The 17139-nt window shown below is 26.7% G+C and overlaps 1 protein-coding gene across 50 annotated transcripts in view; it reads left to right on the top strand.

Annotated features, from left to right (window-relative positions):
• LOC127276916 (cell adhesion molecule Dscam2) overlaps positions 1–17139 on the top strand; it is an 89037-nt gene extending 71898 nt beyond the window's left edge. For all 50 annotated transcript variants that reach the window (XM_051297652.1, XM_051297651.1, XM_051297658.1 and 47 more), the window contains exons 23-27: positions 2062–2199; positions 4861–5051; positions 7056–7413; positions 9473–9530; positions 12596–17139. In XM_051297652.1, the coding sequence (XP_051153609.1) occupies positions 2062–2199; positions 4861–5051; positions 7056–7413; positions 9473–9530; positions 12596–12680 (830 nt within the window). In that variant the 3' untranslated portion in view covers positions 12681–17139. The remainder of the gene's footprint in view (positions 1–2061; positions 2200–4860; positions 5052–7055; positions 7414–9472; positions 9531–12595) is intronic.

Genomic DNA, 17139 nt, shown 5'->3' with positions numbered 1-17139 from the left:
ATAGTTTATATAAATACTTTGCTTTGCTTTTTAATTTTTTTTTTTCATAACACTTTTATCACCGATATAACAATTTCAATTTTATATTCATTTTATACATGTTAAGAGTATGGAAAAGAAAATATTTTACTACTTTTTAAATATCTGTTTTATAATTGGACAAAGTTAGGAATAATTCTTTTAGAAAATTTCAAAATAGGGATATAAATTCTAAGTACGTTTTCCTTAATTTTAATCTGACCTTAGAGGAGCATTTCCATTAACTTTATCTCCACATGTGATATTAATTAATTTCTTATTTTTAATTATTTCTTGAAACAATACTGAAATGCTTATAGAATTCTTTTTTCATATATTTAAGAATTTAAATTTCCGTTAAAATTAAATGACATTAAACGTGTTACGTTTTCTTAAACTAATGTAAAGGGAGGGTAATTTAAATTATTCTAGATCAAAAATCCCTCTTTATATTTCATCAGTTTGGCTAACTTAAAAAAAGCAAAGCAAAGCAAATAATTTTATTTAATATATACAAAAGACAGAGAAAACAAAAGAAGTCGAAAATATAAAGATTCTCTTCAAAACATACTAAAACGAGAATACCAAGGTAATTTATAAATAATAAAAATCTATAGTAATAATTTAACAAACAATATCATCCCAAAAAAAATTAACTCAAGTTTAATGAAGAATAGACATCATTAAAAATTAATTTACAATTTACGTAGTTTTCCGGCAAGAAAATCTCAAAGGGGGGGCTTAAGGGTGAACATTTTAGAAGAAGAATTCGTCGATGAAATAAAATTTCTCAATGACTCTTTAGTCGACTCTAGAAAAATTTTATTTGCACACAATAAAATGAATTATATTTGTTGATGATCAATCAAATAGTAATTTAGCATCAATCTGTTGGAGGTGCATGAGTTTTCCACCAAATCTCACATGATATAATTTTCATGTAATCTAAAACTCACATATTCTAAATCTCATATATAATCTAAAATTCACTTGACCTAAATTTCATTTAATCTATATCTCATTTAATCTAAAACTAACTGTACATTGAGATTTATATAAAGTTAGTTTTAGATTATAAATTAGAGTTATATTAAATGAGATATTGGCGATTCAAACAGCTACACTAGCGCCACAATTGAACTAACGTAAGCGTGACTCGCTCTAAAGCAATCTCTGTTTTGACAGTTTATTTCAAATTATTTAAATAATTCTGATATTTTTATTGAATTTGTAAAATAATTTTTAAGCGTTAAATAAAAAAAATAATTTAAAACACATGGAGTGTGTTGTCGCCGTAAGAAGCAACTAATAATATTATTTTTGTGAGTTGGGTACTCAACTGAGAACAAACTCTACTTTATTTATTTAACAAGCAAAGTACAAAAACTTGGAGATAATCAATCCTTCCAAAGCTTCACTGAGTCTTTTTGGAAGACAATTTACTAACCGTGCTATCACTTTGAGTAGCGACTAATTAATCTGACCACACCTGCTTATGCATTAGTTTTAAAGGACTGTGCAATAGTCCCCACTCTTTACAATACACACTCATATTTCATACTGTCGACAAGTGCTACAGAGCGAGTCACGCTTAAATTAGTTCAACTGTGGCGCTAGTGTAGCTGTTTGAATCGCCAATAGGTGAAATGAAATTTAGGTCAAGTGAATTTTAGATTAAATGAGATTTAGAATATGTGAGTTTTAGATTAAATGAGAATTATGTCAAGTGAAATTTAGGTTAAATGAGATTTAGGTAAAGTATTACAAAATTGTCCAAGTTAATTATAAAACATTCATGATTCAAAGATTAATAATTTCTATTTTTAACAGTTTAGACAATTTTCCACCTCTTAACATGTTTCAAAGTTATTTACAAATTGTGACCCAAAAAAAATTCATGAGTTTAAGCTGGTGAGCAAGGTTCTGGAGTCAAATAAAATACAACGAATCGTAAGAATTAAAAGACAATTTAATGTTACGCGCTGAAATAAGTGTTGGTAGGCTATAGCAAGTAGAATGGTTGTTGTAGTGTTTATTTGGCAGGTGGTCCTGGCTCAATAAGAAGCCATTCAACATGGGATCCAAGAAGACATATGTATGAGGAATTGAGTCACTATCCACCAAACAGAAGATGTCCACCGCCACCGCATATGAGCAGTACCGATGTATTAACACGAAAAGGTTAGTAACTAATTTTTTTTTTATTTTTCTCCCGGAAGCATTCCTACAGTTTCACCTTCAAGGATATTCAAGGATACTACGACTTTCATATTTCAATATATATAAATATAATAAAAAAAATGTTTAACATATTAGTTGATGAACATTTCTATTATAACTTTAACTTTTGCCCTAATATCATATTCTATTATAAATTTTTTAAAACTGCAACTAATTGGTGCAACCGCACAAGTTACTAAGTAAGTCCCGATCGACTAAACTGAAATTTTGCACGGAATTACCATCATTTTCATATTGTTGCACGTTCGCATGTTCGCTCTCGTTTATGTAAAAAAAAATCATTAGTTATAGAAAAATCATATTTCGTTAATAAAAATCAAATTAATAATTTTCTTCAAATCTAATGTAGAAGAGGAATAATTATTGAATGTGGGTTTAAATCCTTTAACATATAGTTTTAAAACTCAATATTAATTATCTATTACTTTATCTTTTCTTTAACTTTCTTTTTTATTCTTAACGTGAAAATCTCTAAAAATATCAATAATTGGTTTATTTACCCTTATGTATTGGATTTACTTTTCATAGCTAACATTTTATCATTGTTTCAGCTAATTAAACAAATTTTAATAATATTAAAGTAATCAATGCTTTTTTATTTATAATATATACAAATTTTTAATTATGTGCATGATTCAAATTATCTTCATCGACTAAAGAATTACGGAGTTTAAAATAAAATTTTCTACATAAGATAACGAATTTTTGACTATAGTAATACTTGTGATTATTACAGAATGGACCTTTGGAGTAATGTAAGATAAAGAATATAAATAATTAAATTTATTATATCCTAACTTTTATTATTAGAAAAAGCTATAATATACTAAATTTAATATCAATTTCTTTATAATTCTCTATTTAATTTAATGAAAAAAATCAATTATTTTTGGAACAGAATTCGTGAATAAAAGAAGATTCTTTATTGTAAATTCTGTGCTGAAACGTATATAGAATTGGGCAATTCTCCGCATGTAATTTTAATTATCTTCTATAGTGTTGATTGCAAATTAATTTATTAATATATAAAATATCTTATTGCTGAATTCTCATTAATAGAAGAAGCTTTAGTTGATTTAATAAAGTCTTTAGTCAGATGCTTGTAGACTAAAATCTATCTAATATAATTCTTCGCTAATTCTTATTGCATTATATGTAGGGGTGATCTTTCTTGTTCTGGTCGACCCACTAAAAACCACACCTTTTGGCTGAACTAATCCTCACATTACGGAAGTACCGTCAAGCTTTAAACTTTATAGGTGCTGGTCCCTGGATTTTCGCTTTCGCGACCCTTACCGTTGCTGATCATTCTGGCCTATTTATTCTTCGTTCATGGGAAAGTCTTCTTGAAATCCTCGACCATAAGACTCCGCATTCTCCGGTGCCTACGTTATGGCTAATGCTCGCCTTATCGTCATACTTTTCTCTACATAAGAAGCAGTTTGTGCTTTTACTGCAGTTTGCAAACTTATGATCAACTTTGAAGCACGCAGTTAATTTTAATTTCTCCAATCTGTCCGCCACCTCTGGGTCGATCACTACAACCGTGAGCTTCATTCCTCGTCGGTTGGGTCTTAGGATCGTCACCTTTCTGTTTCCTGGCTTCTGGAGCCCTTCCGCCAACGCCTGTTGGACTTTTTCTTCCTAGGTAAGACAATCCAGGTCGCAGATCTCTAGTGTCACCTGTAGATCCACGGTCTGCATCTTCCCCATGCTTCTAACCGCTTTGGTGACCTTTGCGGTGAATGCCTCCTTATTGGAGTCTTCTCCGTTTTTGATCAGGACATCTCTCTTTTTGGCAGTTCTTGCATCCACGACCTGAGTGTTGCTCACGCCCGGAAACGCTAACGGTCTGTAAAATATTCGTTGGTTTCAGCTGAAGAGGATGCAGTATTTCTACTTCATCAATCTATTATTAAATGTCCCCTTGACCGTCAGAACGCTTCTTATACCCAAACCCGGAAGCATATCTGTGACAAAAGTTGCTACGCAGTCCATTACAGATCTACTGAAATATACTGATTAATCTTATACCTAGACCAACTACAGAATCGTCTGCTAAAGTTTTTGCGCGTTACAAAACAAAGATTAGCTTTATTCCTCCCTAAAGTAAAAAATATTAAGTTAATGATGATTTTTGTCGAAGTTAAATCCATAAGTAAATTAATAAAATGGTTATAATCCAAGTCCTGGTTAAAAATTCCTGTTCTTTAATTAGAAAATACTCAAAAATCCCGCATGGAAGCTTTGAATGCGAAGCATCATTGTAAACATATATTCAATGTATTTCCATAAGACCACGCACACTCACATTCAGATACAACATTCAGAAATTCATTAATATAACATTCCAAATTGAATGTATAAATATTTCTACACTAATTAGTTAGTTTAAAATATTTCTCTATATTAATTATTTATTAAAAATTTTATGAATTTTTTTCCCAATTGGGCTTAAGTTATAAACATATCATGTAATAAAGTACTCTAAACTAACACTTTTTCCAAAAAAAATAACAGTTTTTTCTCTTTTATATTATATATTTTTTGTACATAAAATTTGAAAAACTTGTGTCTATAATTTATAAATTAATTTTTCAGGTATGGAAGATGAAATTTGCCCATACGCAACCTTCCATCTTTTGGGATTCCGTGAGGAAATGGATCCTAGTAAAGCTATGCAGTTCCAAACCTTCCCTCATCCTGGTAATGGACACTCTGGTACAATGGGACCACCAGTGGGACATCCTACAAATTCATCTGCACACAGCCGTTCCGGTTCTCAATCTATGGTAAGTATATATAGAAAAATATATTAAAATATCGTAATTTATTGAGCACGTGTTCACGCTTAAAACACCAGGGTTTCAAGCTGATGGAGTACACAAATGTTCAAAGACCTTCAATCCCTTTGTTTGAGATTGACCGATTTTTTATAGTAAGGGTAGCCCAATGTGTTTTTTGGAATTAACTTGAGCGCAGCAGATGAACAAAGGAGGGATACCTTGCCTGTTATTGAGTACCTCTTCTAAGTATTAACTCTTTTTATCAAAACGTGCGTTTAGAATAGTCCATCAGATTAGTAGAAAAATCGATAGTTGAAGATATTGATGCGCGTCCGATTAAGGAAGGTTTATTTAATTACTAGCAGAAAAATGAACATTCAAAAAATCTGACGATTTGAGGGTAACGTAAGGGTTACAAAATTTGCAACATGACGCTGTCTTGACATTCTTCGGTTAAATTTTTTTAATTTGCAGGAAATAATACAAGAATCACGAATAAAATATAATCTGATGCATAAAGTAATGAAAATCGTCTATGAAGAGCAGAGCGCGCAACTGGAGTACAATACGCATTCCCTATACTCCGTGCCTCATCTTCCTTTTCATTTTTCCCCTATTTCTGTCATATTAACAATTTTCCTCAAAATAATCGCCAGATTTTGGGCTATCATGACTGCAGCATCAAGCTAAACCATCTGTATAAAAATCTGACATGCTCGAGTATTTCAAGATGGCGATTTTTTTGCATTTTCAATAATTCGCTAGGACCTTGCGTTACTTTCGAAATGTTAGTTTTTTCAATAAGAGGATTTCGAGGGGAAATTCACTTCAGTAATCAGTAATCGCTAACGATAATCTGTATCAGATTTTTATGTTGATTTGTAATATTTCTCGATATTTGTTTGGGATTATCAGATTTCTTTGCGATTACCTGTAGGGATTACTACGAGATTACCTGAAATTTCTAGAGAAACTGCCGACTTGATTGCCAGTCACTGCGTCTGTACTCATTCTATGGAAATTTAACTTCGGACGAGCTCGGTGGAAATAAGCTTTTATCGGCCTTTTCAATCTTAATATTTATTACTTGGAAAATATTCATTATCATCAATAAAAATTATGTATTAAATGGAAATATTTTATTGATTGCGATAGAAATATTAATATAATATATTTAATTTGAATATAAATATTAAATTAGTTTTTAACAGATACCAATTTAAGTAAATTTGAAAATTATATGATGTGATGTGATAATAATATTATATTATATTTGAATCTAATTTGTTATTAAAAATACACTTGTTACTCGTTTTTATAACACACAATCTTGTATTATTATAATTTTTATTAAACAAGATTACACAAATATAATGAAAAAATATATTCCATTATCTTAATATAAAATTATCAGTTTCGCTTCATTACTTGTAAACTATATTACATATTATCGCCATTCTAAATATAAATGATACAATATATAATTCGAAATTAACATAAAAAGAAAATAAGATTTAATACAGATTTTGACAAGTATGTTTTCGTGTCTCGGCTGGCATCATCACACTAAACACTTCGTTCTAGCTCGGACTTCTTCGCCAGTTCTCGGCAACAGTCCAAAAATCTCAGTGTTCAATGGCGCCATACATTTATATCTTACACGCTCAAGTATTTCCATGTAATTGTGTTTTTTAAATTTTTGAAAATTTTTATACGCTTAACGCAGCACTGAAAGGGAAAACTTTATATAACCTTTTATTTTCATCATCATCTAAGCTATAAAATATTATCGTCTCAATGAAGCTCGAGAAAATCTCCATTTAGCATCATGGGGTCCCTTACTATTATGAAAAGTGGATGGCAAAAATAATTTATTAACAAATTACACAATTGAAAAACAGTCGAGAAAAATGCGGAAAATTTCTAAATCCCTAAATTCTGTTAACAACAAAAATAGGAATGTTAACAGAAATTAGCAAATATAAAATAATAATATTAAATCTTATTCAGCCTAGGCAAAATGGTGGACGTTATTCACGAGTACCATCACAAGGCGGTAGTATGCAGACTAATGTTTTCTCACCTGAATATGATGATCCGGCAAATTGTGCTCCCGAAGAAGATCAATATGGATCTCAATATGGACAATATGGAGCTCCTTATGATCATTATGGTTCTCGTGGATCAGTTGGTCGTCGTAGTGTTGGATCAGCTCGCAATCTTCCAATGTCAAATTCACCTGAACCACCACCACCTCCACCAAGAAATCACGATCCCAATAGCTCTAACTTCAATGACAGCAAAGAAAGTAATGAAATTAGCGAAGCAGAATGCGATCGAGATCAACTAATTAATCGTAACTATGGCGGTAAGTACTGTTTTTCCTGCGATGAATTTAAGAATGCAAATTTATATTCTAAAACATCCCTTTATCTATCGCTAATTAATCAATCGTTTTTTTTTCTTTGTTTATTAACAAACAAAACTTTTGTCACTAACTGCTAATTGCTACTAACTGTCTTTGTATTTTACATGGAAAATATTTTTTTAATGAAAGATTAAGCTTTGTTCCTAAACCTTGGATGAAAAGTTTAATGCCTAATTGAAATTATTTTTGTTCACAATGTAAAATAATTTCTAGTATACTTTTACAAAAATATTTTCTGCCACTGATTATTTTCTTATAAATATAAGATAATGAAGTTGTCACTCGTTTAGTGAATAAAATATAGAATCTATTAATCTTTCCGAGTAAAAATAAATTTATGTGTTCGATTATTGACTGTAAAAAAATAATTTGAAAACATAAAATTCAATTTCCAAAAACATTGTATAAGTTTTTCAAATTGAAATTTTTAATAATGAAATATATAAGTTTTATTACATTTATTTAATTTTAATAACTGTATAATTAACTTATAACACAATTATGATATCTTTCGCGTTATACAAATAATTTATGTTCACAAAAAGGCAAAAAAAAAGGCAGCGAGACGGGAAAATCGAGCGATTGACGGTCGAATTTTTTTTCATGCACGCTCGTCCTTTTTTTCAATTACTAGCAAACCCGTCAACATTTTTTATTGTTCTTGGAATCAATGGAAAGCTTAGATTTCAAGGAATAATTATGTTAAAGGACAATTTTTTTCGTCGATTTTCCTGGACTATGCAAGAGGTTAAAGTCAAGGTAGGAAATAAGCAAAAAATTACAATTATTCTTTCAACTTTGTAACATGATATATTTAAACCTATTTAAGCAATCTCATTCAAATAGGTATCATTTTTTTCGAAATTTAATAAGCTTTCCAACGCTATAAGAGAGAAGTCTCTACGTTAATTTCTCTCAGAGTTATCTTTATTTTCACGCGAGTATGTTTTTCAATGATTCGCGGTGTAAGCGTTCGCACAATTTCGGACGGTAGTGTATAAATATTGGCGTAACATTGAAATAGTAAATTTTTGCAGTTCTGTAGTACCGTCGAAACGTTAAAAATTGTGTTTTAATTTTTTTCCTTTTTGACTCGGAAAGATTGATAGATTCTATTTTATATTTTCTTATAAAATTTGTTCAGCAAATTGTTTAAATTTTTTTGAACTATTTATTGAAATTTATATATGCGAAATTTTGGAACAAATTCAGGATATTTTTTATATTAATTTTTTTTTGTTGCGTTTTAACAATATTATTCTTCATTAGGTGATAATGGATGACATTTTTTTTTAAACAAATGTATTTGAGACACTAAACGGAACGTGATATTGTTCCTAATTTGCTTTATGTTTTACAGATGAAATGGACTTGATTATTAAGTCTTGGACATATTACTTTTGTGATAAAAAAAATTCTCCAAAGAGAACTAATCTTCCCAGAAAAAGTGCATAGTACAGCAATAACCTTTTTTTTAATTATAAAGTGCAGCCTTAAAGTATTCCAATTTTAACAATCCTTAAAAAAAATCCCGTCAATCCACTTTTTTTTCTTATTAAGTAGATGAAAACGCTAATTTATGGGTTTTATTTTTACATGAAAATATTATACTTTTTTATAACAAAACAGTGAAAATTATAAATTTATTAATTAATTAAGAATCTAGTATCAATTTTTTAAACTATATAATGTTAGATAAAATTTTTGGAATAGTTTTTAAAAATTCATTGAATTATAGTTTGATTTTTTTTTACTCGGGTGTTTTTTGGTAAATGTATATAATATATAATAAATATATTTATATATTTATATTTAAATATTTTATCAGCTTTAAAAAAAAATTTCTTTATTTTTAACATAAATTAGCGTTTTATCGTTTTGTCTCTTTCACGTATGTAATGTTATATAAAGCAGCAATGTTGAACGAGCAATTAAGTTGCATGCTAGTGTCGTCGTAGAACTAGTTTTGTGAATTGGATTTTATATTTTTCTATTTCAGTGAATTCACGAACCAAGGATGGTATGTCAACTGAAGAAATGAGAAAACTTATTGAGAGGTTAGTAAAAAATAACAAATATTTAATTGAATTTTAACATTTGCTTATTCCTTTTATTTGCACTACTTTTTTTACAAAACGATTTATAAATTTTTCAACTGAATTAAATGTAAAAAATATTAATATTAATTAAAATATTAATAATATATTATAATAAATATGTTTAAAATATGTTATGTTAAAAAAAGTCTTTTACCTCTTCATATTTTGCACCAAAATTCTACTAATTGATAAAATTCTTTTAAAAATATTCACAAATTTACTTAATATAATTTTAAAGAAAGTAAATTTTATATTATTTGTATTAAAAAAAAAAATTTATCTGAATTTATTTTACACAATTTTTAGTATAAAACTTAGTTCTCATAATTTTTTTATCGTTTTTAAGTAGTGCACGGTGAAATGATTTTATGTTATATCTAAAAACAATGTTATGTTTTGCTTTAATAGCCATGTGTGTTTTTGTGTTGTAAAATAACATCTAAAATTTTGTAATGCTTATTTTTAATGCAGAATTTATTTTTATTATTTACAGGTTATTTATTTTTATTCATCACAATTAAAGAAATATTTAAAAACAATTTCTTTTAAAAATTTAAAAAAAAAAATTTGCTTTATGTGTTGAGATAAGCACTTTTTGTGTTCACTAAAATGCACTAGTATGTTGTATAATTTTTATTTTAATTATTTTTTAAAAACCAAAAGAAAGTACATCTTCTATTTTTTACAATAATTTCCATTAAGAAATTTAATAAATTATTACCTATTGAAACCCCTAAAATAACAGGCACTAGAAGTTTTTAATTTTTGTTAGGTTTAATTTTGCCTAATCAATTTTTTGCAATTATGTTACACAGTAATATGCTCATATGCTTATACAAATTATGCAATGAAAGTTAATATTAGAATTAGGACATATTAAAAGATATATTGAAAATGCATGTTTTGTATTATTCACGTTTTTCTACTTGTACATTTAAATAGTTATGATTTTGCACGAAGAAAGTTTTTTTTAAATGTATATTATATTATTTTAAATCACAATTTTATTTTTTTTCACATATCCTCAAGTAATTCAAATTTAATTATTTTGCACAGTCATTATTTATAATCATCCATAATTCATTCCATTTTTGTATATTTAGAGAAATACTAAATAGAGTAAAAATTTCATATTATAATTCATATATAGTTCTCAGTCATCCATCATCTAATGCTTAATATATAAATTATTTATTTATAGGACCATAAATACAAAATTCTTTCATATTATCATTGTTTTTACCATTTAGAGGGGTTTCAGGTAAAAAGATATTCATCATCATCATCAACTTTTTTTTTTATTTTTGAAAATTTATTTTCATTTTTTGGATACGAAATACCAAGGTAAAATTGTTTCTCATCCAATAACTGCAATTTAGTCAAAAAAAAAACATATTTTAATGCTTTTCAACTAATATATAAGGTATCATGAAATTTAAAAAGAATTTATAAATATAATAGTGTTTTAATACCCAAATGTTTATACTGCTTTTTTAAACTTTTAATAGGAAATAACCGTTTTATTAAAAATCATCTCAACATTGGAAAGCAATTTTTTTTTGGTAATTTACAATTAAGAAAAATTTTTTAAAAACTTTAGAAGAGATTAAATTCTGTTAAAAATGAATTGTGTGCGAATTTAATTTCGATTATTGGGTGAGAAAAAAAATTTCTGTCATTCCTAAATCACTTGACATGAAATTTATTTAACATGAAACACACTGGCCATAATTTTCATTATTAAATTTCAAACAAAAAAAATTTCGATGGAAAATTTTAGAAATAATTAAATTTTAGATGCTTTTAAATTCAAATTATTGAAAATTCAAATTTTTGAGAATAATGAAATTTGATTTGATTTTTAATTTGGAAAATAATTGAATTTCAGTTCATTTTGAATTGAAAATTTTGGGAAATAATTGAATTTTAATCTAAATTTTGGATAATAATTTAATTTAAGTTCATTTTTTGATTGAAAATTTGGATAATTAATTTGGAATAGAAATTTTAGAAAATAATTGAATTTTATTTCATTTTAAATTGAAAACTTTGGTAAATAATTAAATTTTGAATTGAAAATTTTGGATAATTATTGGATTTTTAATTGATTTTGAATTAAAATTTCGTGTAATAATTGAATTTTAGTTTATTTTGAATTGAAATTTTTAAAAAATAATGCAATTTTATTGTGATATATTTTTTTTTAAATTATAAACAGTTGTTAAATTTCATAAAAATTTTAATTGAAAAATAATTTTGATATAATTGAATTTGTAATGTATTTCATTAAATTTATTAAAAATAATTTATTTAGTGAAAAATCATTTTAGTTCAAAATTTGTTAAATAATTGAATTGAAGAAGATCTACATTTTATACTAAAAAAAAAATGTATCTCCAAAAAAAATTTTGATTTTTTTTACATCTTTCAGGGGACGTTTGATTATTGTTGCGTCCCTGGAGTGTTGCCTTGGACGCATGCGTCTCGTTGAAGAATCTCAGCGAGAAGCACGCGGTGCCGACAATGGGCACCATTCTTGGGCCTTACTTGTTAATAGAAATTATATAATTATTATTATATATTATATAAATTAGAATTGAGAGATTAAAATTATTAAAAATTAAAAAATGCCGACGAACATTTAAAATTAAAAAAGAATTTCTATTAAATAAATATTTTATTATAATAAATAAATACTGTCTACCTTATGTCGTCTGGTGCCTGACAAACTTTTCATAAAATTAAATTCTTGTTTGTTTCTTGGAGAAATTTTTTTTACGGCTTCGTGTTCAAAACCCTGAATCACCATAAGCGATCATATTTATTGAACATTTTAAAACTTTCATGCTTCAATAAAAAAAACCTTTTTAGTTTTTTGTATACAATACATTAAAAAAATTTGTTACAGCCATCATATTGTAAATAAAGAATTTACTCATCTTTTAGAATACATATTAGTTTATATATTAAATTTTTTTTATATTTGAAAAATGTATTAATTAATAAATTTCCTTTTTTTACAGAAACGAAGCACCCTCCAGGCAAACCAACGCCGCCCTCAGTAGTCACGGGGGACTCCTCACACCCTACGATACTGTGGCAGTGTAATCTGTAAAACGCTTATCGTCTTCCATCTTTCAAATTGAAGTGAAACATAATTTTTTCTTCATGTACAATTTTACGTAGATTGTTCAAAATTTTCAATATGATCATTTATAAGATCATATAAAAATTTACGGGTATATTAATATACCCAATAAAACACTTTCCCAATTTTATTATTTCACTAAAACTACTACTACTACTACTACTACGTACTACTAAACTATAAATTCAAACAATTTTAACTCTACATTTATAATTAATTGACGAATTAGAATTTCTAATAAGATTAATATTTATTGTCGAAAAATTATATTTGATCGATAAAGACATAGACGAAGATCTATAGTAACGTAAAAAGTAACAACCTTTTCGGTACCCTTTCGCCAAACAAATTTGATATTTCTCTTTATCAAACAAAGTTTTTGAAAAATTTGACTGAACAATTTTTAAAAAAAAAAACGTTTTTTTGAACGTTAATTTATTTGTAAAAAAAAACTCTTATAGATTCAAAAAGAAGTCTATAGACTAATTTTTTTTTAAGTTTTCATCTCCCAGTGTTAAAGAATTGAAAATAATTCTCTCTATTATTTATGTATCTGTGATATTAACTGCAAGGTGTAAAATGCTCCCACTTGAGTTTTTCATTTTTTTAAGTTCCATTTTAAGTAATTTTTAAACTGCAACGAATGAATGAAATCAAGAAAATTGCATTTTTCAAAGATTTGCAGTACAAATTTTGAAAATTATGTTATTTGCTCATTTTTTTTTAAGATTAAATTATTTCTTCCGTTAATTAAATAATGTTTACAAAAAAAAATGAATTATCAAGCATATTTATTGTTAATATTCAATTAATTTTTTGCATTTAATTCAATTTTTAAGGGTCCGAATTTTTTTTTTTTTTTAGATGTTTCACTTAGTTTCTATATATTTAACTCATAGTTCTATCACACTGCCGTGATTTATAGACCAACGATTTATAATTTTGTAACGAAGGTTGTGTCTCCGACGAATGATATGAAAATGAAAAAAAAAAATCACCATGTGGTAAAAAAAAAAAAAAAGATGACTCCGTCATACGGTCATAGCCCGTACAATTTATGCTCATATTTACACAAAAAAAAAAAAAAAAAATCATCCTCGTTACTACTTTGTGATATTAGAGCATTGTACGGTTGCGATGAACATTATTTCACAGATACAATCGATTGTTCCGCAAAATGCAAATAATTATAACGAGTATGCGTAGATAGCTCAGAACTTTAATCGAACAGATGGTTGCGAGTTTTAGTATTACACAACGATGTCTACGATAATTATAAAAATGCACAACACTACAACAACAACAACAAAAAATATGTAACCAAAGAACAATTTTTTAGATAGTAGAAAATTTTTGCTATCTTCGCGAAAAAAAAAAATTAATATTGTTCAGATAAAACCAAAAAAAAAGAAAAACCAGTGAAAATATTGTAGACGTCGTGCGTATTACAAAGCTCATAGGTCATTTTTACAATGGTATTACTGCTAGGCTATATAAGTATAATGTAGATGTCACATTTGTTTATGTGCCATGCGTCGATCGGCAGCCATAATTTTCTTGCGTCGGATTAAAAAAAAAAAAAGAAACAAAGATTCTGAAAAGAAACTGGCGACATTGATTTTCTTTCTTTTTGTATAAGAATTAAAATTATTTAATTTTAGGATCGCCGATCACGAATTTCGAAATTAAAATGGCGAATCCAATATGGCGGGGAAAAAATGAATAAAATTAGTCACGTGACGTCTGAATCCGCCATGATACTCTCAGTGCCGTACTCTTCAATTTTATTTCCGAAAGCAATCAACATAATTTTATAAATGTTACGAAAAAAAGTTCCTATTACATTATTATTATTATTACTATAATTGAATCAATTTTGTATTTTAGAACTGGGAATGAAAACCTTGCTTTCTATGAGAAGGAGGAGTTTAAATTTTGTTCTTAGTGAGCAAATATAAACTCAATCATTTTTTAAAGACCTAGTCTAGTAATTATTGTTTTTTATTATTTGGAACAAAATCTCCATTTTTATATCTTAGGACAACGATTAAAAGTTTTGCTTTCTGTGAGAAGGAGAAGTTTAAATCTTGTTTTTAAAAAAAAAATTTTAATAATTTTTATTGATATTGAACTAATTTTTAAATTTTTTTTCTCCGCCATATTAAATTCGCCATTTTGATAACGTTATTTGAGTACTAAATTATAGGCTAGTAAGAATATTTCAAATTCTCCGAAGTATCTCGCACAAAATATGTTGGAAAAATGTTTCTAAACATGCTTCCAACTTCGTAATTTTCTTTTTTTTTTTTTATCTTCCGAACAAAAAATGTAAATGTCAAAATGAAAACAAATTTTATAGAAGGCTACAAATCTTGCTTTCTGCGAGAAGTAGGTGTAATTTTTGGAATTTTATTTTCATTTGAAAAAAAAGAAAATTCAACAAATGAAAGAAAGATTCAAAATCTCCCTTCTCAAAGGAAAAATTTTCATTGTAGTCTTTTGTCAATTTTTTTTTTGTAATTTATATTTTTTCTTCCTAAGGTCAAAAATTACATTACTTTAATATTTATTCATTTAATTATTTACTTTTAATTATATGAAACCTAGTTTTTAAAAAAAAATTTCAATATTTTTTTTTTAGTAAATAATTATTTACCGTAAAATAATAAAAATAATTTTCTTTCTTTACAAAAAAAAAAAAAAAAAAATGAAAGCTAGTCAATGTCAAATGTTAAACGACTGTATGAAGATTTAATCTGATAATTGAAATAATTATTAAAAACCATTTTAGAAACTATTGACGATCGGTGTTTTGGGGGTGGCTGCGACGACGCACCCTCTGTCATCGATGTGATTTTAATGCTGCGCAGTTTTTTGTGTGTCGTATATATGTGTTAAATTGTGCTATTAGATATAGCAGTACTCAAAACTATAATAATAATATTAATAATAATAATAATAAAATAATAATAATATTATAAACTAAACTATTTACGATTTGTGTAAGACTCGTAAAACTTTTCGCTTATCGCGTTTGAATCTAAAAAAAAACAAAATACCAACAAAAACACACGATTAATCTCAGAAAAAAATTTAAACATAGTCAACTAGCACTAAAAAAAAAAGATACACGTGACTTGATTTGTCGAATTTGAAAATTTAAATTTAAATTCATGGAAAATTTCAATTTTCTATGAATTTTATTTTCAATTTCAATTCGTCGAATTATTTATATAGTGTACTCGAAAAAAATATACCCAGGATATCGTAAATTGATAAGTATAGTTTTATTTTAGACAACTGCCATACGACTAACCGTTCTTATTATATCAATATAAGTAAAGCGGCATTTTCACATTTCTGATAATGTTGCAAAATACAATGAAATGATGATATTAAAATCAAAGTGATTGATCCTAACCAATTTCAAATTCCAAATTTAATGATAAATGACGAAAATTGTATATAAAATGAAAAAAAAAAAATTGAAACTATCACTTTCTGTAAATTGTCTCTTTTTTACATTTTTTGTTAGATGTGTATCAAAAATTGAAAATAATATTAAGTTCATTGGTATTTTGTTTATGTGTTGTATTTGTCGGTATTTTATATATGTATGAAAATAATTAATCATTAATTGCTTTAAATAATTCTTAACTTATACTTATGTATATTGTAATTTGTATAATTATCGCGATAAAATAATGAAAATATATTTCATCGTGAATGCATCGTCAGTAAAAGAAATTGCCGCTTTAAAAAAAAAGAAATTTTTTAGGCTTAAAACTAAATAAAATGCAGTTACTTTATCAGCTAATAAATCTTATAAAAAATATAGCTTCTTAAGCTGCTTAGTGCGTAATTGTACGATTACAAAAAAAAAAAAAAAAAAGAAGAAAAGTAAAATGAAAAATAATCCATTTTTTACTTTTTCGTACATGGCAACATTTTTTGTGCTATATTGTACAATTGTTGAGTGTCATCAGTAAAATCAAATCTAATTTCACAATATTTCAAATATTTAATTGTAGTTTATAGTTTACTATCAACTTCAATTAAAAAATACTAGAAATATGTTAAAAAGTGAATTTTTGATCTGATGTTTCTCAAATATTACAACTTTAAAAAAACATTGCGTAAATAAGGTGGATTTAAAAATTTCTTTTTATCAAAAACAAAGTCTATTTGGAAACAAACCAAATTCGTAGATTTATATAAAATCTACATTATAAATTCTATGAGAAATTCTACATATGGATCTCTTTAGGGTATGTTTGTTTTAAATATGAAGAATTTTTTACGTCCACTTTAATGTCTATTTCGAAAAACCAGCTATGAATTACTGTCAATGCAATACAACTACTTTGTTTTATACCAAAGTTTTCTTGTTTCATGTTAAATAAATAAAATTTACACCTA

The sequence above is a fragment of the Leptopilina boulardi genome, unplaced genomic scaffold (genome assembly GCF_019393585.1).
Source record: "Leptopilina boulardi isolate dan_hultmark-lab unplaced genomic scaffold, ZJU_Lbou_2.1 LbouV2_155, whole genome shotgun sequence".
NCBI classification, from domain to species: domain Eukaryota; kingdom Metazoa; phylum Arthropoda; class Insecta; order Hymenoptera; family Figitidae; genus Leptopilina; species Leptopilina boulardi.
The sequence above is the reverse complement of the archived record's forward strand: the minus strand, read 5'-3'. Positions and strand labels throughout refer to the sequence as shown.